The sequence below is a fragment of the Equus quagga genome, chromosome 2, assembly GCF_021613505.1.
Source record: "Equus quagga isolate Etosha38 chromosome 2, UCLA_HA_Equagga_1.0, whole genome shotgun sequence".
NCBI classification, from domain to species: Eukaryota; Metazoa; Chordata; class Mammalia; order Perissodactyla; family Equidae; genus Equus; species Equus quagga.
This window is the reverse complement of record NC_060268.1, coordinates 94,533,896-94,561,187: the sequence shown is the minus strand read 5'-3', so window position 1 is coordinate 94,561,187 and position 27,292 is coordinate 94,533,896. Positions and strand designations below refer to the sequence as shown.

The following is a 27,292-nucleotide window of genomic DNA, read 5'->3' as shown; positions in this document are numbered from 1 at the left end:
CAAACTAGGCATCCTAGTGACACAGCAATTTCACGACTAGGAATTTCATCTAAGACCATATTCTTGGAGATCCCCAAAGATTTACCGATGAAAATGGTTATTATAAATGCTATGTTAATTTTTTTTACATAAAGAAAAGAAATCTAAATATCCAGTAAATGAAATTGGCTGAAAAAAACTATGATACATGGTATATTTTGCAACCCTTAAAACAATATGGTAGAAGGTGTATTATCTTATGCTGTGGATCATGACATAGTCAGTGGGAAAAACAGGTTACAAAAGGGCATAAGGGTGTAGATATACCATAACTCCATTTTAATTTTTTAAAGCGTATGTGAATATATATAAGAACAAACAACAGGTATGAAGGATACGCAACAAACAGTGTAACTTGGCCCATCACTGGGTGTGTGATTATGGGTCATGTTGGCATTTTCCTTTATTTTACTTGCTTCTGTTTTCTAAACTGCCAGCCAGGAACATGTATTCCCTTGGTAATATGAAAAAATCATAAGGGTTGTTAAGTGGAGGTTTTGTGCATAACCTAACAGCAGCAGAGGAGGCCTTCCCGGCTCTCTGGGCGACCGGCGGACTCACCGAAGGTAGAGGCTTCCCCGAGTTCCTTCCCGTATTTCAGCATGCAGTCACCCAGCAAGCCTTCCGTCTGAGGGTACCCGGTGGTTTTCACCTGGCCTCGGATCTTCGATACAGTGTTCAGCATTCCTAGCTTAGCTCTGTATGCTTAAAAACATTGTCATTTGTAATTCCTTCAAATGACAAGGTGGAGCGACAGGTACATAGCATTTAACAAACGTGGCTGGCAAAATCGAGGTCACCCTGGACCAAATGCAGGAGGAGGACCTGGGGCACGAAAGGACCGTGCGTGACCTACTTCGTTTCTCATATGATTTTCTAGATTCTTTGCCAAAGTGGGTGCTAAGCACATTGTTTGCCACGATGGGAAACAGAAATTACACACATGCTCCATGACTTGACTCCAAATGATAGTAACCTGGGCTATGACAACCCCCCCCACACACACACACACAGAGCGAGACACTCCAGAACCCTGTGATGCTAACACGCTGAGTCAGACACTAACACCTGGTTCTTGGGGACCAACTGTAAACTAAGAATAGACTTGCTGAGGTGGATGTTTCAAACTACCAGCTGGTCATTAACACCCTCCCTGCCCCCAAGAATTTATTCGGACTGATTATATTCAACATTATGACGGAGGGCTGCTGCCCACTCCTCTTAGGAAAGAGAACCAACAGGAGGAGACAGATGCCCTCACAGTGAACCTGAGTCTGTGCTCCTGGTCCCTCAGGTGCTGCTCAGCTCCCTCGTCCCTAGGGCAGTGATGGGCAGCCACTGATGCTGACCTTCTCTTTTCTGACGTAGGCAATGCGTGTTTACTAACCCTGGCTCTGTGTGACACACCATGCTAATTGCCGGGACTCCAGAGAGACGTAGGACAGGATCTACCCTCAAGAAGCTCACAGTCTATTACTGGAAGGCAGAATATACGAGGTGTAATTATGCAAATAAAGTTTGGTGTGGTGTAGGGAAAGGAAAATATAACAATATGCTGAATAAAGATGGAAAGATGCCACTAAAAAGTGCAGAAACAGTGTCGGTAAGGTGTAGAAGATGGAATGCGTATGGTATATAACCAACGGATAAAGAGTGGGATGGTTTGACAGAAGAAGAAATTAATACAGGACAAATCAGGAGATATTTATGGGGAAAAGTGATTATGAATTGAACACCAAGCTAAGGATTCGGGATTTCATTCCACAGGCTATAGCATGAATCACTTACTAGCTTGCGGTGCTTGAGATAATTTTAGGTAGTAAAGGGGTAAGCTTTTATTTTCTTTTACTTTTATAATTGCATATTTATTTTAATGAACTCTAGACCAGTGCTTCTCAAACTGTAATGTTCATGAAAACCATCCAAGGATGCTGTTAAGATGTAGAGTTTGATTCAGCCAGTCTAGGATGAGCCCAAGATTCTGCATTTCCCACAGTCTCTCAGAGGATGCTCATCCTGCTGGTCCGTGGGCCACACTTTGAGTAGCAAGGCTTCAGACACAGTGCCAGGCTTTTGAATCTTGCCCACTTCAGCCTCAAAGCACTTATCCTTCTGGTCCCCAGACTCACAGTCTTTACTCTTCCACCAAAAACACACACACGTACACACACAAACACACACACACTCTGGTCCTCTTTCCTACTGTCAGGGTGGGATGTGGGATGTAACAGGCCTGAGTGAGGGCCATTAAAGTGGATTAGAAGCTGCAACTCTCGCTTCCTCTTCTCCAGGAAGAACCAGAGGCCTCTGGCCAATTGGACACTTTCGTTGTTAGCCAACACCTCCTTACCCCATTCCAATGTCAGTTCCTTGAAGGCGGGGTCTCAGTTTAACTTACAGTATATCCCAGGACCCAGGAGAGCCCCTCACCTAGAGGAAGCACCTGCTATATGTGTTGACTGATTTATCAGGAAAAGGGAAGAGATATCTTATCATGGCTTTTAAAACTATAATCAGTTCTACAGATTTCTATACCTACCATCCTCCCTGGAGATAATATTTTATAAATTTTACGTTTTTCAATTTTTGCTTTCTAGATTCTGTGAATCGGTGCTGGTTCCCACAGCCAAGGGACTCACAGTAACTACTTGCAAATAATAAATTCCTAAAAAGTAAAGGCAGTTTCGGAAATCCACAGAATTCAAGGCTTGGACGCCCTCTATTGGTTTCTACGATCTACAACCGAGGAACACCTGCCAAGGGATGCTGCTGTTATCCTGGGAATTAAAGGGAATTAAAGCCTGGACCTGCTTATGCTGTTTCTCATATATTCATCACACCTCATTTCTTAAGCATTTGAGCCATGAAGTGAAAGTCATTTCAAATTAATATACACCTTTAGAACAGGATGGGAGAAATTTTTTTTAAAGAAGAAGAGGAAATGACAATGAGAAAACTTTTACAAAATGTTTAGTGGGTCTCTGAAGCACCTCATAAAAAACGTCTCTGCTTAGCAGTGCCTTGCTGCTAAGACCAAGACCCCATCCCCAAAATGTCACCACAGCTCAGAGAAGTGTCGGCTCTGTCTCCCATTAGCCAGGATTCACTGGGACCACCTTCAGTCACTGGAGACTCAACTTTAGAAAACCAAATTTCATTATCTGAGCAAGAGGACACTGTTTCTAGATTCTAGATCACGTCAACCACATGCCAACAAAACATGGCGTTTATCAGAGTCTATGACAGCAAACGGACAATAGAATATTTCATGACATCTTCTGACTTTACCTGGATTTGGCTGAAGATATTCTGTGGCTTTGGAAAGAATTTCTGCAACAGCTTTATTGGTAACATCTATTTTCTTAAAAAAAAAAACATAAAAATGTTGGTAAATGACAAACTCAATGAAAAACAAACAGAGAAGTAATTTTCATTAATTTAATACTTAACACACCATTATAATGATTTTAATCAAATGAATATTTTCAACAATATTTGTTTTCAGGCAATATTTTCTCACTTTTTGGGACATTCCTTCCTCCTAATGATGTTGGAGAACATGAATTTCTTTTTCCTAACATTAAAATGAATATTAATGTAATATTTATAAAATCTGGAAAAGTTATTATGCTCCACTAGATTATGGGACATACCTGAAGGTCTCTCAAGACTAGACATTTCAGAGCTAAACTTTCCTTATCTGGTGGGTGAACCTGAATTTCTGTACTTATATAAGGATGCCATAATAACGATTCACATGAGAAACCACCTCAGTAAATCAGAGGTAAAAGACCCACTATCACATGTATTATAACCAAAATAACATTCATTTGTTCTGTGGGCAGAAAATGCTGACATCAAAGGCCGCCCTGTCAGCTTAAGAATGAATCTTTTCTTCCACAAAACCATTCCTGGACATTCTGGCTGTTGCTTAACCAGAGAATGAATGTGAAAACATACAACACAGTTAAATACGCACATTTCGATGGTGTCATTTTATACCAACAATAGCCCAAAACAAAATGCAAAGGAACAGGAGATCCCATTCATAAGAGCAATAAAAAAATATGTAATAATAAAGAATAAATATTATGAGAAATGCACAATACCTCTTTGAAAAGCCACATTCCTAAATGGAAAATTTAATTTGGAAAGATGGAAATCCTCCTCAAATTAACATGTAAAATTAATTCAAATCCCATCACAATTTTAATTTTTTTGTTAAAATTTGCCAAAGTAATAATAAACTTAGATTCCTATTTCACACCACAAAGAAAATTTAAAATATGGACCAAAAAACAAAATACTAAATTATACCGGAGACTATTTTACAATACTGGGCTGGGAAGGATTTTCCAAAGCATGATCCCAAACCCAAACATCCTTAAATGAAAAGACCAAACTTCTGACTCTATAAAATGGCAAACTGAATAGTAAGAAGACACAATACACGCAGTTTGACAAAAGTGGCAAGCAGACAGGAAAATGTATACAGGATAAACGTTAGTAGCCACAATACTCGGAACTCCCATTAAAAAAGAAAAAAAGAGAAACCCAACTAGAAAGGACAAGAACGTAAACTGGCCATCCACAAAAGAGGAGAAATACAAGTTGCCTACAAACATTTGGCAAAACATTTAGAAAAATTATCAATTAAAAGGAGATACTTTCCACTCACCAGATTGACCAAAAAAAAAGTTTAATTGATTATATACCCAATATTAGTTGTTATATGGGTGTGGAATAATGGGCCTATTCATATACAACAGGAGTGCGAAATGACACAACCTTTTGGAAGTACCTACTAATGGGCCTATTAATGTGCCAGCTGTCACCCTTCTAGGGACTTTCACCGAGAAATGTAAAAAAATGTTAGATCACGTTATTTAATATCAAAAATGGAAAACAACCTAAATTATAATCAACGAGAGACTGATTGAATAAAATTGTGAAACATCCAAACAGGGGAATACTCTTTAGTCACGAGGAAAAAAAAATAAAGAAGATCCATATGCATGCGGAAGGCGCCCACAGTGCACTGCTAAGGAAAAGATCAAGCTGCAGACTGATTTATAATACAGAAAATTTAATTTTTGTAATTTAAAAAACTATGATCTGGTCAGAGTCAGAAGCTTTCGACCAAGCTTGAAACTGTATTTGTTCCCCTTAGCTGAATGTCTAAATTCATGGTCCTAGGAAGTTTAAAAAGACAATACAGGGGGCCGGCCCCATGGCCAAGTGGTTAAAGTGCCCTGATCTCTGTTTCTCTGGGTTTGGATCCCGGGCACGGACCTGCTCCCCTCGTCTGCCGTGCTGTGGAGACATCCCACATAGAAAAATTGGAGGAAGACTGGCACAGATGTTAGCTCAGGGCTAATCTTCCTCATCAAGGGGAAAAACAAAAAGACAGCACATAAATGATGAAGAAATGAATCAAGTCTACGTTACTGAGGCAGGCGTGCTGGCTGTGTGTGTGTGAGCACGTGTGTATATGTGCATTGGCCTAGAGACAAGTTCTGTAAACTTGGATCTCTCCTCAGTGGGTTCAGTTGTTTACGAAGATCTTTGACATGTTTACGAGAATCTGACAACACAAATGTTTATGTTCTATCAGAGTTACAAGAAATGTAAGTGCTTAGGAAAATCCTGCTTTAGATTTGATGTGAAGTTAAGGGGAATCCGACGCATTGCCTTTATAATTGTAGTTTGAAAGGTCTAAGGGAATTTGCTTAATTAAGTAACTGGTGGTAAATGCTTTAGGATTTCATCTGTTAAGCTTATGACTTAACGGAACCTAAAATGAAGATTAACTAAAAATGATCAGCATTTTTATACCGAAATTACTAAATTTAAAAATAAGACCCATAAGTCCAGCTTAAAGCTTAAGAACTAGGTTTTAGATTTGCAACTTTAATAAATTCAATATTAATTAAAACACAACTTAGAATGTTCCATTCCAAGTATACAACCCTCTTAGGACACGAAAAGCCACCAGGAAGCTAGGAGTCATCACTCAAGGGTGACAATGACAGGAGGTAGAGGAGGGCATACTTTCTACTTAGACCCTTCTATCTCTTTTGGGGGGAAAAAAGCCAAAATAACCCACAAATGGCCAAAACTCACAAGCCCTGATGTACCCACTGGAGCTGCTCCCAGAACAGCTCAGGAATCAAAACCGGGAATAAACTCTACAAATTAAAGAGAATGACCACTAAACACAATGGCAAATATGGGCAGTCAAGATGAACATCGAAAAAATAACTCATGCAGTTGGAAAACAAAACCTCCCTCTTAGCATAGCTGGGGATATTATGAGGGTGCGTGCGTGCGTGTGTGTGTGTGAGGTTAACAAAATACTATGCAAATATGAGGAAACCACCAGGAAAAATCGAGGAAAGTAGAGAGGTGAAAATTAGTTTTGTAAAGTCTACCTGGTGTGAAGGTACCTTTGTCGCTTGATTAAATCTGGAATTTCCACCTAGTGTTGGCACCCGACCCTCAGGTGCCCCAAAACCTGTCCCACTGAGCCCCAGGCTTCAGCCCAAGATGGACAGCTGCTGGCAGCCCTGGTGTCTGACGGCTGTTCATAGTACTGTCTTAAAAAAATTTTTAAAGCATCCATCTCTGTCATCATATCTTTCTTATTCCTTATGTAATTTATTTGTGTTTCCCCTTTTTTATTTCTTGGTCGCCCTTGGTAGAAGTGGCTTTTCAAACAAATAGCTCCTGGTTTTATTTCTTGGTTCTACCTTTTGGTTGTTATTGTTTTCTATTTTATTAATCTCTCATTTATCTGTAATGATTTCTTCCTTCCACCTAGAGTGATTCAATTTACTATTTTCCAGCTTCTTGCCTTGAATGATTTATTCACTTCCTTCCAACATTTATTTTCTATTAAGTGCATTTAAGATACAGCTGTATAGCTCATGTTTTGACAAACAAAATTCTCTTATGATTAAATATTCTTTAATTTTAATTTTCATTTCCTCTTTAAATTAAGAATTACTTTTACACGTTTTTAAATTTCCAAAAACCCAGAATTTGGAAGCTATACCTTCCTTGTAATCCTTATGTTCTATGACCTTACTTTGGGAAATAATTATTGAGTTTCTTCTGTAGCCCAATATACAATTGATTGTTGTAATTGTTCTAAAGGAATTTGAAAAGAATATGAATTCTCAATTTGAGAAATGCAGATGTCTATATCTACTTATAATCAAAGGTATTAACCATATTTCATGCAAATCCTTCATGAGCCTATCTATCATTGTCAAGTTAGTCTGTTAATCAATGAAAGTGACATGTAAAGTGACATTTCCACTCGGATTTTTGTCAGTTCTCCATGTACCTCTGATAGCTTTTACCTCACATATTTAGATGCCTTGCTATGTGTGCATAACAGTTCATAACTGATATAATTTCCTGATATGCTACATGACTGCATCTTTCTATAATTTTTTTAAATCCTCTTTTTCCATTTAGCGTTTTTTTGCATCAAATTTTACTTTGACATTACTATTGTTTCTCCACTTTTGTCTAGCTAGTGTTTGTCATGGAACATCTTTCTCCAAACCTTTGTCATTTCTGTGTCACATTTTAGGTGGGTCTGATACCATCTAACTCATCTCTTCCTTAAAACTTCTTGTCACATATTAGATATTTCCATGCTTTTCACAGATGCAATAAAACAGATAAAATATCTTATTTTTATATTTCTTCTGTCACTCCTGGGAGTTGTGGAGGGAAAGGAAGTAAATAAGAAGGATCTCAGTCCATCAACTGAAACGACAATTCCTGAAACGTGCTTTTAAATTTAACATTTCAACTGAGTCATCTTGCTGGTGATAAAGTTACACATAATATCTTCATATATCAAGAGATTTTTGTAAAGTAATTTCAGGTACGCTGATGATGGTAAAACGTTTCTACGTTTTTCAGTTTTCAGAAACTAACTTTTTTCAAAAGCAAAAAAAAAAATAACCTTTCCCCAGGGAGCGTCCTGGAGGACAGTGTGGCCAGGGCCAGATTAACCTAAAGACAGTAACCCCCAAGGCACAACCTGGGGCTGGACTTCCTTGCCCGGCATCTGCTGACAGCTCTACCACCTGTGATATCCTGTATCCTCGAGGATACACCTGAGGGCAGAGGCTTTGCTTTCTGTCTGCTCTCTCTCAGCTGGGGAGTCTAATTATTAAAACAAGGCTATGTTTCAAGGGCCCAAGACAAAGGGGAAGGAAACTGAGGAAGCTGGTAATTACTAGTGGTCCCAGTTCTGCTTCCACCTAAGCTCCTCCACACAGCTGACCCTGTTAATGTACAGAGCATCAACAATCTTCCTTTGGAACACGGTTAACAATCATTTCTGGAACAAGCTCATCACATTTTTCTAAACGCTTTCACACATGTTAGTTTTCTGCGTAATTCTCACAACATCCATGTGAGGCAAGCAGGGCACACGTTATCATCCTTGGTCACAGGTCAGAAAAGATGAAACATTACCCAAGTTCACACAGCCAGTTTTAGTGGCAGAACCAGGACAAAAGTCACTTGTTATACAGCTGCTGCAACACATGTGAGCAGAGTCAGAGTTGTCCACACAGTGAATCAAAGTTTATCCATCTCGTCCCAGAGACACATTTTGACTCTCCAAGATACATAATCACAATTCCTTTGGCCTTTCTAACTGTTGGACGAGATGAACTATCTTTTGAGCATTTCTGACTTTTGTCCACTAGAGGGAACCAGTTAGGCACAGCCCACTTGCTTCATGATCAAGGGTCTTTAACTGGGTTTGACGTGTCAAAGAACCACTTTCTGGATTCCATAATCCACATGTGTATACAAACATTCTAGATTCCCACTCTAATATCCTTTACAGCATCAGTATATCTCATATTGCAATAAAAGTCAATTTGTAACAAAGTTTACATTAAAATGCTCTCTTACCCTTTCCATGTCAAGAAATTCGTCATCTAGTTTCGTTCCTTCAACGCCACTTATTTTTTCACTAAATAGCTGCAGAAATAAACACAAGTAATTGCATTGGACAATGATTTGTTGTCACAATTTCTGACAAATTATTACAAGCAAAAACAAAAAAATTCAGATTCGGCTTGTTGGATTTTTTTTGGACTAAATCCTTTAAGAAAATTGTTGCAAGGAGTAACTACATCTAAGGACATTGGAAGATACAGATTTCTCACTCACTCAACAGATATTATGCACCTACTATATGTAAAGCACATGGTGGGTCCTGTAGGAGAAACAAAGATAGATAAGATAGGGTCCTTGTCATCCAGGAAAGCCGTGTTCAGCTAAAGAGTTAACTAAACACAAACAGTTAACTAAAATACAAGGGCAGAACAATAAGAACAATACAACATAAGAGTCCTGGATACAAATTATTGTAAACGTACTAAGCAATGGGCATTTCAGTGATTCACAAAAAGGATTCTGTGAGCCTACAGTGTGAGGTGGGGGTGGGGACCATGCCCGATCTGTTTCCTAGAAGGCTTGGCATTTCAGCTGGCTTTTCAAGGACAGGGGACATTGCAACAGGCGGCACTGACGGAAAGGTCTTCCAGCACGAGGCAGCATGAAAAAAGGCCCAGAGACAATAATACGTGGGGCAGGGTTTCTCAGCCTTGGCACACTGATATTTAGACCAGATATTTCTTTGTTGTGAGGGCTCTCCTGTGCATTGTGGGATGGTTCACAGCATCCCTGGCTCTACCTAAGATGCCAGTGGCGACACGTTGCCCACATTGTGACAACCGGAAATGCCTCTGGACAGTTGAGAACCACTGGTGCAGGGAAATGTGCTCAAGAAACAGCAAGACATTTGGCTTCCCTGTAATGAAGAGGGCTTGAGGGAGAGCGGGCTGGAAATAAAAGCTGAAGGGCAGGCAGAGCCGCATCCCAGAGACTCTCAGACGCCAAGCTAAAGAGGATGACTGAGAAGTCCCCAAAGTGTCCTCATCACACTAGAAAAGCACTGCAGGCTCCAGTGTGGGTTGGATTAGACAACAAGAAGAATGGAATGGAAGTAGCAAATACATTGAATCACTTCCTTTAGAAAAGTACATCAACATAATTTCTTTACACCTTTAAAATATTTCCATGAATATAAAAAATCAGTAGTAAAGGGGGGTGGGTGGGTATCAACAATTAATGGTAAAAGGATTGCAGGTCGTTTTAAATGTATGTGTGGCTTTCTGCTACTATTTACACTACTATTACGACACACACAGTATTACTATGTAGTAGGAGGAATATGAACCCAGACAGTATTTAACTTAAATTTGAGGTGTGAGAAGGAATGACTTGAAGAGAGAAGACAAGAAAGACTACAAAAATGGCCATGATCCTCCATCTTCCCATTGGAATCCCCATCTATGTCTCTGCAGTTCCTCCTGGCCAGAGCTGGAGTTTGTTTCCCCCAGAGTGAATCTGGGCTGGCGTGTGACTTGCTCTGACCCACGGAGACAAGGCTAGGCCTTAAGAGATCTTGCGTGCTTTTGGTCATTCTTTTGAAACCCTGCTGACACCATGTGAACAAGCACAGCCTAGTGTGCTGGGTGGTGAGAGACACATAACCCAAATATCCCCATCAGGACAACCAGCCAAACCCCAGATCAGAGCCCCAGGCTGAGCTGCAGCTGGCTGCAGACACACACGAGCCCAGCTGAGGTCAGCCTATCTGCTGAGCCATGGAACGAGTCACATCAACGGTGGTTTAGATCACTAAACGTGGGGGTGCTTTGTTACTCAGTAGATGCTGACTGATACACTACACAGCAGTTCTTGTTTTCCAAGCTTAGTCCAGAAGTCAGAAATGCAGCTGTGCGAGACAGCACGTAACAAGAGGAACCACTCTAAAAGTCAGGATTATCCCAGTGCAAACAAACCTACCCATCAATGACGTCCCCCAAAAATCTTTTTGTTCAGTAGTGAAATCACTTAAAACTATTGGTTCTTAACTTTGGAGTTAATATTCTAAGAATCTAATAAAAGTTACACAACCATTCCCCAGGAAAAACACATACTGTTGCACAGCGGATTGCAGAAACAGCCACAACACTTTGCAGCTCGTCCCATTAAGAGCGGCGTCTGTTTCTCCACCCTGACTTGCTTTTGTCAACAGAATAGAATGCAAGCCACACTATGAGAATACTGAGTTTAATTTATAGCTAGAAAGAGGCTTTGTAGATACTTCTGCCCACTCTCTGAGGTCCACTGTAACCAGCTGCACATGAATAAGCCTGAGCTAGCTGGTTGGAGAATGAAAAACCACTCGGAGCAGAGATAAGCCTGGCAACTGACCTCCAACCGGTGAGTGAGCCCGAGCCCAGCTGAAATCAGCCAGACCCAGAGACCCACTCAGGAGATTCCAGCTCAAGTTGTTGACCCACAGAACTGTGAATGAAAGAAACAGTTTATGTTTTAAGTCACTATGTTTTGGGGTGGTTTGTTACAGAGCAAAGGCTGATTGATACAGTTGCCTGTAATTTTGGAAGGCTACTAGAACCCCAGAAGCCCATGCATAAATCTCTACTTTAAAATATCCATTTGAGGGGCCGGCCCTGTGGCCGAGTGGTTAAGTTTACGTGCCTTGCTGCGGCGGCCCAGGGTTTCGCTGGTTCGGATCCTGGGCGGGGACATGGCACCACTCATCAGGCCATGTTGAGGCGGCATCCCACATGCCACAACTAGAAGGACCTGCAACTAAAATATATACAACTATGTACCAGCGGGGATTTGGGAAGGTAAAGCATAAAAAAAAAAAAAAAAGATTGGCAACGGTTGTTAGCTCAGGTGCCAATCTTTAAGAAAAATAAATAAATAAATAAATAAAATATCCATTTGAGGTGGCCGGCCCGGTGGTGTAGCGGCTGTTTGCGTGCTCCACTTCAGTGGCCCGGGGTTCACAGGTTTGGATCCCAGGTGCAGACTTACACCACTTGACAGCCATGCTGTTGCAGCAACCCACATACAAAATAGAGGAAGATCAGCATAGATATTAGCTCAGGGCAAATCTTCCCCAAGCAAAAAAACAAAAAAAAAAGTGCTCCATGAGACAAAAGCCTGGAATTAAGTTCTGCTTAAAGACAGAAGATCAGAAGAAGGAGGCTGGAAAAACATCCAGATGCAAACCACTGGCTAAGTTTAGCGCATTTTGCAATCTGCAGGCCCAGGGAGACTAGAGAGCAAAGGACCATTCAAGTTACCCCCCAGCTCTGTGGCTAGATCAAGATATCCCCAACATCACCACGGAACAGAGACCAGCAGTCAGCACTGTGGCCTTGGGAAGCCAAGTGGAAAAAAACCACAGCCACCAGATAGAAGTGAGCACAGAGGGGTTAAAAGTGACAAAAAGACACCCTCCCCACTTAAAATTAAGCCTTGAAATCTAAATTCTAAGGCACATGAATAACTATAACACCAAGAAAGATAGCCAACAAAATCGCACATCACAACATGAATTCACTCCTGGTACAAATAATTTTACGAAACAATCTGACAAAGACTTCATGTGTATGTTTAGGATATTATCAATATGATAAATGAAGGAATAACTTCTATCAATAAAGAGTAAGCAATTACTCAAAAGGGAAAAAATTTTTTAAATAGTATAAAAAATTAGAAATCTTGGAAATAAAAAAATATATAGTTATGAAAATGAAAAATTCGATAGATGTACCCAGACTGGGCACAATCATGGTGAGAACTAGTTAACTAGAAAATATTACTAAGGAACTTACCTAAAGAACAAAAAATTTAAAAGGACAAAGAGTTTTGTTTTAAAAAATATAAAATATCAGATAATCAGTATGGAAGATAAGTGAGGTTCCAAGATATATCTGATAGGCACTCCAGAAAGAAGCACAGAATATAGGAGAATCAGTATCTTAAGAGTTAACAGCTCTTTTTCCCCTACAATTGAAGGAAGGTATGAGTCCACAGGTTAGAGGCACACTCAAATGCTAAGCAAGACAAATATTAATGCACACCTAGACACACTGAGATGACAAGAATAAAAAACGGTGGGGCGGGGGCCGGCCTGGTGGCACAGCGGTTAAGTTCGAATGTTCCACTTCAGTGGCCTGGGGTTTGGCAGTTCAGATCCCGGGTGCAGACATGGCACCGCTTGGCAAGCCATACTGTGGTAGGTGTCCCACATACAAAGTAGAGGAAGATGGGCACGGATGTTAGCTCAGGGCCAGTCTTCCTCAGCGAAAAGAGGAGGATTGGCAGCAGTTAGCTGAGGGCTAATCTTCCTCAAAAAAAAAAAAAGAAAGAAAAAACAGTGGAGTGGAACAACCAAGGCAACAATATGACTGACAGCAGATTTCTTTCAGCAACAGCAGAAACCAGGAGTCAATGGAGGACCAGCCTCAAAGCGCTGAGAAGAAATAAGTGAAAATCTAAATTTCATGTCTCCCTAAACTGTTGTTTAAGAAAGAGAAAAAAAAAAAAAGACACATTCAGACCATTGCAGTATCTAATAGAAGTAATGCTAAAGTACTTCATCAAGGAAATAAAAACAGAACCAAGATGGAAGGTATGCATCACAAGAAACAGTAGGATAGAAATTGATAAACTATGGTGGGGGATTTAACTACTGACTAAAAACAAACAAGCCAAACAAATATGTGAGTTTATAAAAAGGTAAAACTAAAACTAAAGCAATAATAAGATAGGGAGGGGATGGGTGTTCAGTGGATATTTTGAGCCACTGAGGTTCTTCTGTATTCAGGAGGAGGTAGATGGACATAACTGTAGACATTTTTCAAATAATGTTTAAGAAGTATGTGTTCTACATAACGAATGGTAACCACTAAAAGTATAAATCAGTATACATATAGTACTATGTAAGTTATAACACAGTATCCATACCAGCACATTAGTGGAAAATCAACGTCTTCCAATCCAAAAGAAAAGAAGGAAAAAGGATGTGGGAGGAACATACAGGATGACAAATAGAAACCACAAAATAAAATAGCAATAATAAGTCCAAGTAGGTCAGTAATCATTATCTATGCAAGCAGATTAAATTCAACCTATTAAAGGATAAATTAATATGGTGGATTTTTTAAATCCAGCAATACGCAGCTTCTGAGAGACGCACCTAAAATAAAACATACAGAAAGACTGAAAATGAATTATATATACTAGGAAAACATTAATCAAAATAAATCCAGTAACAATAATATCAGACAAAAAAGACTTGTAGGCAAAGCATTTACTGGGATAGAGGTGTGGCCTAATCACAAAAGGAGCAATCCGCTAACATGCTCTTATAACACGATCCACGCCACAGCACAACTTTAAAAAGACAAGGCAAAACAGTGAAAGAACTGAAACTGACAAATCCATGACCATCGAGGGGATTCTAACACAACTCGATCAGAAAACTGATGGATCAAGTATGATTTTTAAAAAAAGTGGAAGGGATATAGATAATTCGAATGACCAAATTAATAACCTTAATCAATATGAAAAAATATATATATATATATATCGGCAGCCAATAAATAGAAAAGGTATATTCTTTGAAAGTATGGACAGAACATTAGGAAAAATGACCAAAATCAATCAATACCATATAGAACATGTTTTTTAACCATGTGCAATTAATCTAGAAGTCAACAATAAAAATAAATATGTAGGTAAAAAATTTTGGAATTCAGTCCTAGATAACAATGGAAAGGAAGCCCTAATAGAAATTACAAAACTTTTTAAATTTAACAACAAAAAAATACTATACATCAAAACCGGTACGATGCTATAAAAGCAGTATTTAGAAATCAATGTACCACCTTAAATTCATTTTAAAAAAAACACTTTGGCTTAATGTTTCAGACTGACAGGAGGTCATTCAATCTAGTTCAACAAACATCGGAAAGTCTACCGACTAGGTCGATATGCTAGGGATACGAAGATCAATCGCTCTACATTCCAGCTGCCCACAGGCCCACTGAGAAGCAGGAGCAAATGGCCATAACACAAGCAAGTACGTACTTTTCCGTAATAGGGAGATGCAGAATTTGCTATTAAAATCCAGATGCAAGGAAGCAGATGCTATGGATGAGAAGGTGCCAAGAAAGTTCCAGAACAGAGCCTAGAAGGCTATATTGAGTGCACCAAGGAGATTACAGAGGAAGTGGCATTTCTGGCAGAGAGAACAGCATAAGCAAATGCATAACTTATGAAAATATATATATCTATGAGAGTGCATTCAGGAAACAGCATAACAATAAGGGTAACTGACATGAAAGACTGACCCCAAATGAAAATGACCATACAAGCAGCGGCCAGATCATGAGGCTGAACTGAATCCTGTGGGCAATGGAGATTTTTAAGCAGGTGATTGATGTGATCAGGTCTGCATCTCAGGAAGATCCCTCAAGCGGCCCATGGAGAATGCACTAGAGGGGAGCCAGAAGGTGGACAAGGAGATCCGTTAGGAGATAAAAAGGGACACACACTAAATGGAAAGGTAGACTAAGGAAGAGTGTCACAATTTCCCCCTAAAACTCTGTCTTCTTCAATTTCAAACACCAACTGCCCTCACCCATTCAGCTTCCTCATCACAAACACTGCACCTGACCTGGGCTCGCTAGACGGAAGTGTGAGGCTAAAATACAAACGTGTGGCTAAGTCAGTGTGGCTCGTGTGATATTCCCCCAGTGAAAAGAGGATTATGATGCAATTAAACCCCTCTCAGGATGCCTTGGTGCTACAGCTAGAGATAAAAATCCTCCCTCCCCATCTACTTCTCAGCAGGCTCCAACGTCATCAATAATAGGAAAATAAAAACCAATTCCAAAGACTCAACAGAGCAGTGATGTAAAAGAAATTTATTTGGGAAACATAAAGCTTTTGCGTTTGGCTTTTCCTCTAGATGTGCTGAGGTTTTAGTGGTAAATGTTAACATAGCCTTGGCTTGCTTCTTGTGCAAATATCTGTTTTCAAAGAAACCTTGGCTTCTCCATCCTCTTCCCTTTTATGAAGCAAGAAATTAAATGGCAAGAAAGCCAGAACCTAGGAGAAAATGTACAAAAGTAAAATTTATACCTCAGGATTTCAGAAAGTGCTCCAGAACAGTATTTTCCGAGACGAGTGCCACAAAACTCTGGCTGCATGAGATGTGAATAAGAGTCAGGCAAAAGAACAGCTCCTTGACCATGTAAGTTTGGAAACACTGCAATGAACAAAAATTAAGCAGAGTTCTTTACTAAAACATTTTCCAAAGACTTTAAAAAGGAAATGAGCATTGTGGATTTCCAACTGGGTGCATATAAGATGTAGCATTTCCCATCCTTATTCGGTCATGGGAGACACCTCATACCAGGAAAAGTCTCAGAGGAGCAGTGTTGTAAGGAAGACACTTTGGGGCCCTGCACCAAAAATTTCACCCTCTTTACTGGCTCCTTTGGTTTTCCTTTCAACCAGTTAGCAGTCATGTTCTGCTTTTATCAGCTTGGAAAACATGGCAATACTCAATTACAAATACAAATAATTAAGGCTATTTGTAAGTTGTTAACATTAGGGGAAGATGAGTGAATGGTATATGTGAGCTGTCTGTATTAGTTCTGCAACTTTTCTCTAAGTCAAAAAGTATTTTAGAATCAGAAATTTTTTTAAATCTCTGAAGGCATCAGAGAGCAACCAGGGTAGCTGGGATTTGAGGGGCCAAAATCATAAAGAAGGGAAATGCAGTGAGAAGTGCCAGACATTCACGGCTGCTCTTTCCCTTTAGGGAAATCTCTGCCTTGCAACACAGGACAGAAAGGCTGAGCAGGAAGCATCAGCCTGGAAGTTGCCGTGGCCTCAATGGGCTACGGAGATGGAAATTGGAGTGCACTGTAACCTAGGAAACCAGGATATCAGAGGCCGAAATTCCAGGGAACAAAGGAAACTGTTCCGGCTATGTGCAATTTCCTCTCAGCACTTTTGACAGTTCCTAAGTTGGGTATACATAACGCAAGGTGCTGAGAAATGAGCACAAAGAGGCTGCTAAACGGCTAAACCTCTAAGCAGAGGTTTTTGCACTGTTACAGTAATCAAGAGACAAAATTGGAGTTCAGGACACCCAATAAAGAGACACCCTGGTAAACATCCTGTTTTAGTTCAATTTCTGAAGACCTACAGCCTAGCAGTAATAGCAAGCTAGAGAGAGATGTGTCCTCACAAAGCCGAAAAAGCAAACTTGAATCATTTCAATCCCGTTTGTAGCAACATCACAAGTCTTTACCCTCGTTATCTGCCAGAATAAAACCAGGTCGTCTCTGGAGGAAGACAACAGCACTTCCAGAACTGCTACCCTCTTCACATACAGTATCTGCCATCCAAATAAAAAATCATCTGGTATACCAGGAGACTGAACCAAACAACTGAAAGCTAAATTAAAAAAAACACAAGATAACCCAACAGGTAATCCCAATATTGACATCAGAAATTATCTTTAACATAACTATGGTTAATAGGTTCAAGAAAATAGACGACAATGTAAATTTCCACCAAAGAACTGTAAAACAAAGAAAGAGAGCAAATGGGGCCAGCCCCAGTGGCCTAGTGGTTAAGTTCGGCATGCTTTGGTTCGGTGGCCCAGGTTCAGTTCCCAGGTGTGGACGTACACCACTTGTCTGTCAGTAGCAGTGGCTCACATACAAAAAGAGGAAGATTGGCAGTGGATGTTAGCTCAGGGAAAATCTTCCTCAGCAAAAAAAAAAAAAAGAGAGAGAGAGAGCAAATGAAAAATTCAATAACTGAAATTAAGAATTCAACAGGAGGGCTTAATAACAATTAGACACTGCAAAAGAGAGAATATGTGAACCGGAAAATAAATCAATGGAAAGTATCTAAATTGAAATGTAAAGGGAAAGAGAATTAAAAATACAAAAAAGAACATTATAAACATATTAGACACAGTAGAAACATCTAACATGTGTATTTTAGAGTTCTAAAAGGATAGAACAGAGAAATGGGGAAAAAGCAATATTTGAAGAGAAGATGGCCGAGAACTGTTCAATATAATCAAAAAGACATCAAGCTGCAGATTAAAGCTCTTCTATGAATCTCAAACAGGATAAATAAGAAGAAAAGCATACCTAGGCACAAGTCTTTTGCTGAAAACCAAGACAGAGAAACCTAAAAACAATCAAAGAAGAAAACACTCCATTCAAAAAAGCAACAAAAAAGACTGTGAGCTAACACTGTCACAGAAATCATGGAAGCTACAAGACAATGAAATCATATCTTTTAAGTCCTGACAGAAATTATCCATCAATCTAAAATTTTATTTCCATTGAATATACCCTTCATAGATGAAGGCAAAGTTTTAAAGATATTCAGATGGAAAAAAATGGGAGGATTCCTCACCAGCAGACACACACCAAAAGAAACACTAAAGGGAGTTCTTCAAATAAAACAAAAATATTCCAGATGGTAACAAGGAACTATGGAAAGAAATGAACCAAAAAGATAAATCTAAATGAATACTGACAGCTTAAAACAATAATAATATCTTGCAAGGTTTTAAATATAGGTAGGCTTTTAAAACATGGAAACAGTACACAAAAGCCATTACTAAGGAGGTAAATTGTTGTGAGGTCTTCTATTGCTTGTAACAAAATAATAGTTTAAGGAGGACTCCACCACATAAAAAATGCACGTGGTCATCTCTAGGATTGCTTTTACAGCAAGCTACTAGAGAAGCAAAATGGAATAAAAATGATTAATTCAAAAGAAGGCAAGAAAGAAGAAGAAACAAGAATAAAAGTGAGGCAAATAGAAAATAACATAGATCTAAACGGAAAAATATCAATGATCACTTTAACTGTAAATGGACTAAATATTCCAATTAAAATACAAAAAGCATGGGCTAAGATGATAAAATATCAAACTACACTATATTCTGCCTATAAGAGATGCACAGTAAATATAATGATATTGGAGGAAAATAAACACATGGAAAAAGATATAGCAGACAAACACTAACATTTACAACAAGAAAATCCTGAGAAGCTATACTAATATCATACAAAATATACTTTTAGACAAAAAACATTACTACTAGAAGACAGACAGACATTAAAAAATTACAAATGTTCAATTCAAAAGAAAAATATCACAATCCTAAATCTGTATGTGCTTAAAAACATAACCTCAAAATGTATAAAAGGAAATCTTATAAAACTAAAACTAGAAATAAATGATTCCAAATATTTTGATTTTTTAACACCTCTCTCTTAGTAACTGATAAAACAGACCAAAAAAATCAACAGATTGACTTGACTTGAATGGTCTGATTTACACATGGAGAACACTACAGCAAACAACAGAATGAAGATTGTTTTCAAGTAGACATGGAGCATTTACCAAAACAGACCATGTGCTGGATCACGGTGCACATCTGCACTGATCCCAAAGACTGACATCACTCAGAATATGTTCTCTGACCACAGTGAAATTAATGGATAAAACAATACCTGAAAAATTTTCCAAATATTTGGAAATTAAACAATACATCTAAATAAACTGAATTAAACATGAAATCACTATGAGTATTCGAATATATTTTGAAATGAGTAACATCGAATATATAGATATATTTAAGCTTGTGGGATGTAACTAAACTTGTTCTTAGAGGGGGGTTTTATAGCTCTAAATTGCTAGTTCTCAAACTCTCTGATTTCAGGATCCCTTTATTTTCTTAAAAATAATTTAGGACCCCTACCCTATACCATACATCAAAAACAATTCCTCATTGATCTTAAAATAAATGCCAAAGGTAAACCCTTAAAGATTTTAAAAGTTAACATAACCTTGGTATAAGAGACATCTCAATCAGTTCCCAAAATACTAACTATAAAGAAAAAGACCGATATGTTGGACTTCATTAAAAACAAGCAAAGACAGAGTGTGAAAAATCAAGCCATAGAGTACAAGATATTTTCAATATATTTGCAAAGAATCACATTCAGACATTAAAAAGAATTCCTACAAGTCATTAAGAGAAAGGCAACCTACTCAATATTTTAGAATAGGCAAAACTCTTACAGAGGCAACTTCACAAAAAGGGGATATCCAAATAGCCAGTAAGCATATAAAAATATTTCCATTATTATCATGGAAATACAAATTAAACCACAATGAGATGCCACTACATTGCCACCAGAATGGCTAAAATTATTTTAAAACGATAGTACAGGATTAATGGAGCAAGTGGAACCCTCATACACTGTTGGTGGGAGTATACATCAGTACGACCACTTTGGAAAACAGTTTGACAGAATCTACTAAAACTGAATATATAAATAGCCATACCCTATGACTCAGTAATTGCATTCCTAGGTAAATACCCAGCAGAAATTCCTCATACGTACACCAAAATTCATGTACAAGCAGCATTACTCATAACCACCAAAAACTGGTAACAACTCAAACGTCTATTAACAGCAGAACGAATAACTAGATCGCGGCTACTTCTCTAATGCAATTCTGTATAGGAACTAAAAAGAAAGAACTACTCCCGGCACATGCAACAGCATGGGTAGACTTCAGACATAACATTTAACGAAAGTAGCTCGTGCAGTGTGATTCTAATTATATAAAGTTCAAATATAAAAGAGAATATGCTGTATTATTCCATTCACATAAAATTTAAAAACAGGAAAAGCGAACCCATGGTGATAGGAGTCGGTGAGTGGTTACCTTTGAGGTGGGGTTACCACGGAGCCTTCTCGGGTGCTGGCCGTGTTCTATATCGTGAGCTGGTATGCGTACGTGTTCACTTTGTTAAAATACATCAAGCTGCCTATGTATGTGTCACTCCCCTGTATGCATGTTTTATTTCCATAAAAAATGTTTAACCCCCTCCATGAACCCTGCATTCAATGTTTTCAATATTTGCATATATTATATTTATCATGATTTATTTGTCTACAAGAAAGTTTAACAAACAGTGTTGCCCCACTTCTTCCTCCTTTGTCTGAACAGTAGAAATAATGTTCATGTCTGACTGTACACATCGGGAAGTCGCTGTCCAGTAGAATAGCAACTAAACCATACAGAATCCAATAATCTATATCTGAAAGAACAAAAAGCCTGGGGCTATTACATGGTGACTGTGTCCCCCGCACCCTGAGTGCTACTTCAAGTTTAATTGTTACAGCAACAGGATAAAGAAATTAACTAATCTCACCAAGAGGAGGTAAATAGATCAAATGCATATAGAAAATATCACAGACGTTGAAACAAGATGGTAGACCAAATGCACACATCTTCCTCTCTGCTGAACCAAATACTTTTAAATAAACTTGTAAATATATATAGAGAGAGAGAGGCATATGACACATCGCTAACAGGGTGGAGAAACAAAAGCTGGTGCCAGCAGCAGATCGTAAATGGTGAGAAATTCCTCGAAGACAGAAAGCAGATGGGACCACAGAGCTCAGGAACAGCAGACCAACATATACATGGTAGAAAACTGCTCCCAAGATAGAAGTTAATACAGAGAAACTACAAGTCTAAATAAAGTGAACATTAAAAAAAAAAAAAAAAGAGTGAGTCCCTGGGGAATCATCAGGATTCTTGATGGAAGAACTGCATGGACAGCAATAAGGATCATTGGAAACCCTCCGGTCCCATCCCCACGCCCCACCTTGATACCCGAGGTCGAGTTTTGCAGTTACATCCTCTTGCTTCAAACCCCTGCCCAGGGCTAATTAGGGAGGTAACTCCGGGCAAATTACTGAAGCTCTCTGTGCCTCCAATTCCTCATCTGCAAAATTTGGAGACATGAGTTACTATATATTTGGGTTATAACTCATGGATTAGGGTTAATATATGGAAAGCATTTAGAACAGCATCTAACATATGAGCCATTAATATTATCAACTGAGCAACCTGCAGCAAGGATGTCCGTCCAGCACCGGCTCTCAAAAGAGTGTAGACTACTCTCTTCTTTGGGTGGGCACCAAAGTGGGTGTGAAGATCTGAGAAGAGCTGGAGAGCCTCCAAACATCCCAACAGCCTTCCTGTCTGCTCCCCCATGGCCACTCACCCTGGCGTAAAACCCACCAGTCACCACCCCCCACACACACTGAGTCCCTCCAGTAAGAAGGGAAGATTCTGAGGCCAACAGACAAAACCTAAGCCAGCTACTGACAATGCTGGACCTAGTCCTTCCTTCTTATTGACTGACTACTAGGAATCACAGAAATCTGAGGAAAACTAGGAGCACGAGAGAAAACATCAAAGGAGAAACTTTAAAATTATCCAAAGGAAAGAGAGAAAAGGTGGAGGGGGGAACTTCTAAAGGCTCTCATTAATGCCCACAGATACAACTGAGAAGATATTGTATGCACAAAACAAGAACAGGCTACAATGAAAAAGGAGCAATCAGAAGGGGGAAAAAATTCAATAAAAAAGGGTGAGCATGGAATGGACAAAGCTGAAACATGAATTGTTCATTGGGAAGATGGAGTCAAGGAAATATCCTGGTATCTACAACAAAAGAGATAGGAAGCAGAAAGAAACTTCCTCTTGGCTGAGGGCACCCAGGACCACCCACCTTCTGGATGCCCCACCCACTGTATCGGGAAGGCCTGCCATCCTGAGGCTGGGCATGGCCCTGGGCCTCCTCCAGGAGCTGATTCTAAGCTGTGGACCCTCTATAGGAATAGGGGTTCCACCTGGAATAAATGTTCTCAGTCTACAGAGAGGCTGACCCTTCTCAGCTCCCACACCAGAAAATCAGGCGCTGTTCCTGAGGGTGGGGTCTAGCAGAATCTCCTCTACTTACCGTTTGCACACCCTAACTTTGTCTCAAAGAAGACATCTATGGGGAGGCGGCCCTGTGGCCGAGTGGTTAAGTTTGTGAGCTCTGCTTTGGTGGCCCAGGGTTTCGTGGTTCCGATCCTGGGTGCAGACATGGCACTGCTCATCAGGCCATGCTGAGGTGGCGTCCCACATGGCACAACCAGAGGCAACCACAACTAGAATATACAACTATGTACTGGGGGCTTTGAGGAGAAGGAGGAAAAAAAAAAGACTGGCAACAGATGTTAGCACAGGTGCCAATCTTAAAAAGAAAAAAAGACATCTATGATTTGGCCAAGGTGGCTTCCTGTAGTTTGCACTATACTGGGCAGAACTTCCTCCAGGTTGGTGGCACGTGGATGGAGGACCTCTCTAACTTCCAGCACAGATGCCCATTTCCATCCACTTTTGTATTTCTTCCGCCATTTTCAATTAGAGCTGATGGCTGAGGTTGATGTTTTCCCCATAAATTTCTTCATGCTTCTTTTAAAAGTTTGCCAACGTGTACTCAAGTCAATGATCATTAGTTGTAGCCCTCTATGAGTCTGACCTTTTTAAAAGCTTGATTCTGGGGCCAGCCCGGTGGCATAGTGGTTAGGTTCATGCACTCTGCTTCGGTGGCCCAGGGTTCACAGGCCCAGATCACAGGTGTGGACTTACATACCGCTCATCAAGCCATGCTGTGGAGGCATCCCACATAGAAAATAGAGGAAGCCTGGCACAGATGTTAGCTCAGTGACAATCTTCCTCAAACAAAAAGAGGAAGATTGGCAATAGATGTTAGCTCAGGGCCAGTCTTCCTCACCAAAAAAAAAAAAAGTTTGATTCTAAGCAGTATTTTGTGTTTGATCCCTTTCATAGCAAATTGTAGTCTTTCAGAATTTTCTTTGCAGAAAGCCCTGTATGGTTAAGAAAGAATCTTTGGGGAACGTAATTAATCACAAAAGTGACTCTCTTTCTGGGAACCTGTGTTCTCAGAATCCACTTATGCATGGGGGCCAGACCACAGACAGGCCCATGTGGGAACCCACGGTTTCCCTGGGATTTGTAAAGAACTTACTCTTCTCCTTTCTTCCTTTGTGAGATTTGTTCCATCATGTACCCTTCTCATTGACCTATGTAGGCACAGACCTGATAAGGACCGTGTCAAAAAGCTCTTGAGGCGAGTTCTAAAAGATCAGATGAGAGAATATAGAATGAGCTTTGAAGCATGTGAAAATAGTTTGGCTGGAAAAACGTATTTTATTATTTTATTCTCTTTCCTGTCCATCCTAGGAAAATTCCATCACCTTCAAAAGGAGGTAGGAAGTTGATCTGAGAACTTTTCTTCCTAATGCTCACCAAAAAATATCAGTCTAAAGAAAGTTCTGGCATAAACGATATACCTAGTTTTTTTTAATGAATGAGCAGGAACCCCTTGTTTTAAATTAAAAATATAACTAAGCCTTGACCTATGATAACTTTTTTTATATAGATGGTATTTTATAAAATTGAAAACAACAAATGCAAAATATTACCAAATTTTTATTAAAATTTTGACTTAATTATAAGAATTAAGAGGCAATGGTCCCCCTATTTCCTGATATAATCACTGTTGACAGTCTGGGACTATATTTTCCTAAATATTCACATACACACCAACACACACACACACATTTCTGTTTACAAAAGCAACCATAAATTATACATATTTATCTACAAGCTCCCCCAGAGAAGCAACCTTTGCATTCTGGCATTCCTTTCATGAAAACATTCAGCACCCTCCTGGCACCAACCAAATACAGTATTCGGGTGTCAATCCATTCCTTCCTCAATACTTTGGAGACACTGCGTGTTCATCATTTGCTGGCATTTAATGTTCCTGAGAAAACTCTGAGAGAAGGATTTGTAGGTAACTGTTTTCTGACTTGTTTTTAGGATTCTTTATCTTAGAAAAAATTTAATATCTACTTTATAAAGTCAAGTGTTTTTTCCTCATTAGTTTTGCTTGGTCTGCATGGAGCCCCTATGAGTTGCAGAATCAGGTCAACGGGTCTGTGAATTTTAAAAAAAACTATATACAGAAGCCAAGGTCCAGAGTGCACTGGCCTAAGCCAGCAGGAGAACGGGGGAGAGAGGAAGAGAGAGACACTGCTGTAGCCCCAAACTCAGGGCAGATCAAAGGTCAGCAAACCCTGGGGCCAGAAGTGGGGCCCGAGGTATTAAGAAGACCCTGCCCACGAGGATCCTAAAAAAGAAGGTTAGTGCCACCAGAGATTTTAAAAGTGCATTCATTGCACAAATCAAGCAAACACCAACCAGAGAAGTCAGCTCTGAACACCTGCAGGGACCGAGAGCCACCTGCACAGTCACCAAGAAGTAGAAACTTTCCTGCCCCACTCTCCCCTCATCCCCCACCACATACTCCAGACCCTGAGGGCCACAGCTCTGCGTAGGAGACGCCTAGAGAGGAAAATACAAGCACAGACCCTCCCAGAGAGCAAGGGCCTGCTGAGGCCCAGCTGAGGAAGGGGAGAAATGAACTCCAGTCACATGAACCCAGAAATCCTAACAGTCCCATTGAAACCATCCGTGCCACACGTGATTTAAGGCAGCCGTCTTCAAACTGAGAACACCTGGAGGCTGAGCGCGGACAGTTTTCAATGAATATATTTCCAGATCCTCAACCTATATGTTTACTCTTTCCTACAAGCAATGTGCCCGAGAAGGTTCCAGAATCCACAAGCCCCCTTCTGCCACTTGACAAAAGGAAAGCTCAGCCCTCACCCCTCCCACATCTCGCTGGGTCTTGGCCAGGATGGGAAACCCTGTGATGAGTCTTCAACCTCTCCCGTTCCCCGGGATCAACATTTCCACGTCCTCCCGCCTTTCACAGTCTAAAATGTCACCTTCCGTGATTTTCCCACATTCCCCGCTGGCTTCCTTCTCTAGTCCACACTTCTCAGAACAGATCTTAAGGTGCCATACACACAGACTGTCCCCATTTTCTCGCTTCCCCTTCACTTCTCAACCCCCGCAGGACCAGCCCGTTAGCTGCCAACTCCACACAATCTCCTCTTCCTTGCTTGCAGCGCCCGGATTTTGTTCAAGGTGACAGTGCGCCCAGCCGGCGGTGGACCGCTGTGCCAGAAGTGGCAGCCCCATTCCGTGCTTTCCCAGCGTTCCTCACATCTACAGACAGTCAGGTTACTCCTTACGGCCGCTGAGATCCGAGAGGAGGTCAGCTGGGGCGGGGGTGTCCAGGAAATTTCATTTCTGGGATGACCATGACGTGTAAGGCTGCAGCAGCCAACGTGAGAGCACGAGCAGAGGGCTTCAAGAATGGCAGAGATACAGGCCCTGACATCATTAAGCTGCTGAACACACACGGGCAGCCTCCCACCTCTGGACTTCGGGTTATAAGCGTTAGATGAGCCCAGATCTGTATGTGGCTGTAGTAACTTGCAGCCAAACTCATTCATAAACGATACACCTTATAATTGCATACCTTAAATGGCTCCATTTAAACTGCTCCCACCGATGACCTTCTAATTTCTAAACCCCCCAAATGAATCTGAGCTCTTCACTTACGTGGCCTGTCTGAGGCATTCTGACTCTTGACCATTCTCTTCTTCCAAGTACCTCTTTCCTTGGCCTCTGTGGCCTAAGTCTCGTCCCCTTCCTCTTAATTACCTTTGTAATTTCTTTTTCTTCAACCAGGGTCACAGCCCTGGCCCTCCATCTCCCTTGCCCTACATAATCTCCCCGGGGGGTTTCACCTATTTCCACAGATTTATAAATCGCCTATATATGCTGCTGATTTGAAAATCTGCTCATTTGAAAACCAGTCCAAGCTCCTCATCTAAACTTCAATTATTTTCACACTCTAATTGCCTGCTGGAAATTTTCTTTGGGCATTCCAAAGACACCTCAAATGCAAAATTTAAAACTTAATCGACTCATCATTCCGTTCCTCCATTCTGCTCCTCTGCCTGTGTTCCCTTCTCAGTCAGTGGGATCACACACAGTTGATAAAGAATGGAAGCTGACAGTTGTCCTAGACGTCACAGAAATTCTAAGGGACTCTCAGAAAATGAATGCGCGTGTGTATCACATAAAAATGAGCAGCTGCTGAAATGTCAGCAATTTGTCTTCCCTCTCTCATTCCATGCCCTCTACCCCCAAACGCACACTTAATCAGCCACCGAGACCTCTGCATGCTACATCCCCAAGGTCTCTCCATTCCGTCTCCTTCTCTCCATCCCCATGAACACATCCTCAGGCCACCAGCATCTCACCCCTGAGCCACTCGAACAGCCTGCTAACGAGGCTCCTCCAATTCCTCCTCTGCACAGCCGCCAGTGAGCAGTGCAAACCCTGATGGAATAACACCATTCCCAGGGCACAATTGGGGGCTCCCTGTTGCCTTTAAAATAAACCCCAAACT

The 27,292-nt window shown here is 40.4% G+C and overlaps 1 protein-coding gene across 3 annotated transcripts in view; it reads right to left on the bottom strand.

Annotated features, from left to right (window-relative positions):
* The window catches only part of SH3GL3 (SH3 domain containing GRB2 like 3, endophilin A3), a 125,944-nt gene that overhangs the window by 41,924 nt on the left and 56,728 nt on the right, over window positions 1–27,292 (bottom strand). For 2 of the 3 annotated variants that reach the window (XM_046654306.1, XM_046654307.1), the window contains exons 2-4: window positions 8,986–9,054; window positions 3,328–3,400; window positions 601–744 (exon numbers count right to left, since the gene is read on the bottom strand). In XM_046654306.1, the coding sequence (XP_046510262.1) occupies window positions 601–744; window positions 3,328–3,400; window positions 8,986–9,054 (286 nt within the window). Of the gene's footprint in view, window positions 1–600; window positions 745–3,327; window positions 3,401–8,985; window positions 9,055–27,292 lie in introns of those variants that run through there. The other variant, XM_046654308.1, reaches the window with a different exon arrangement.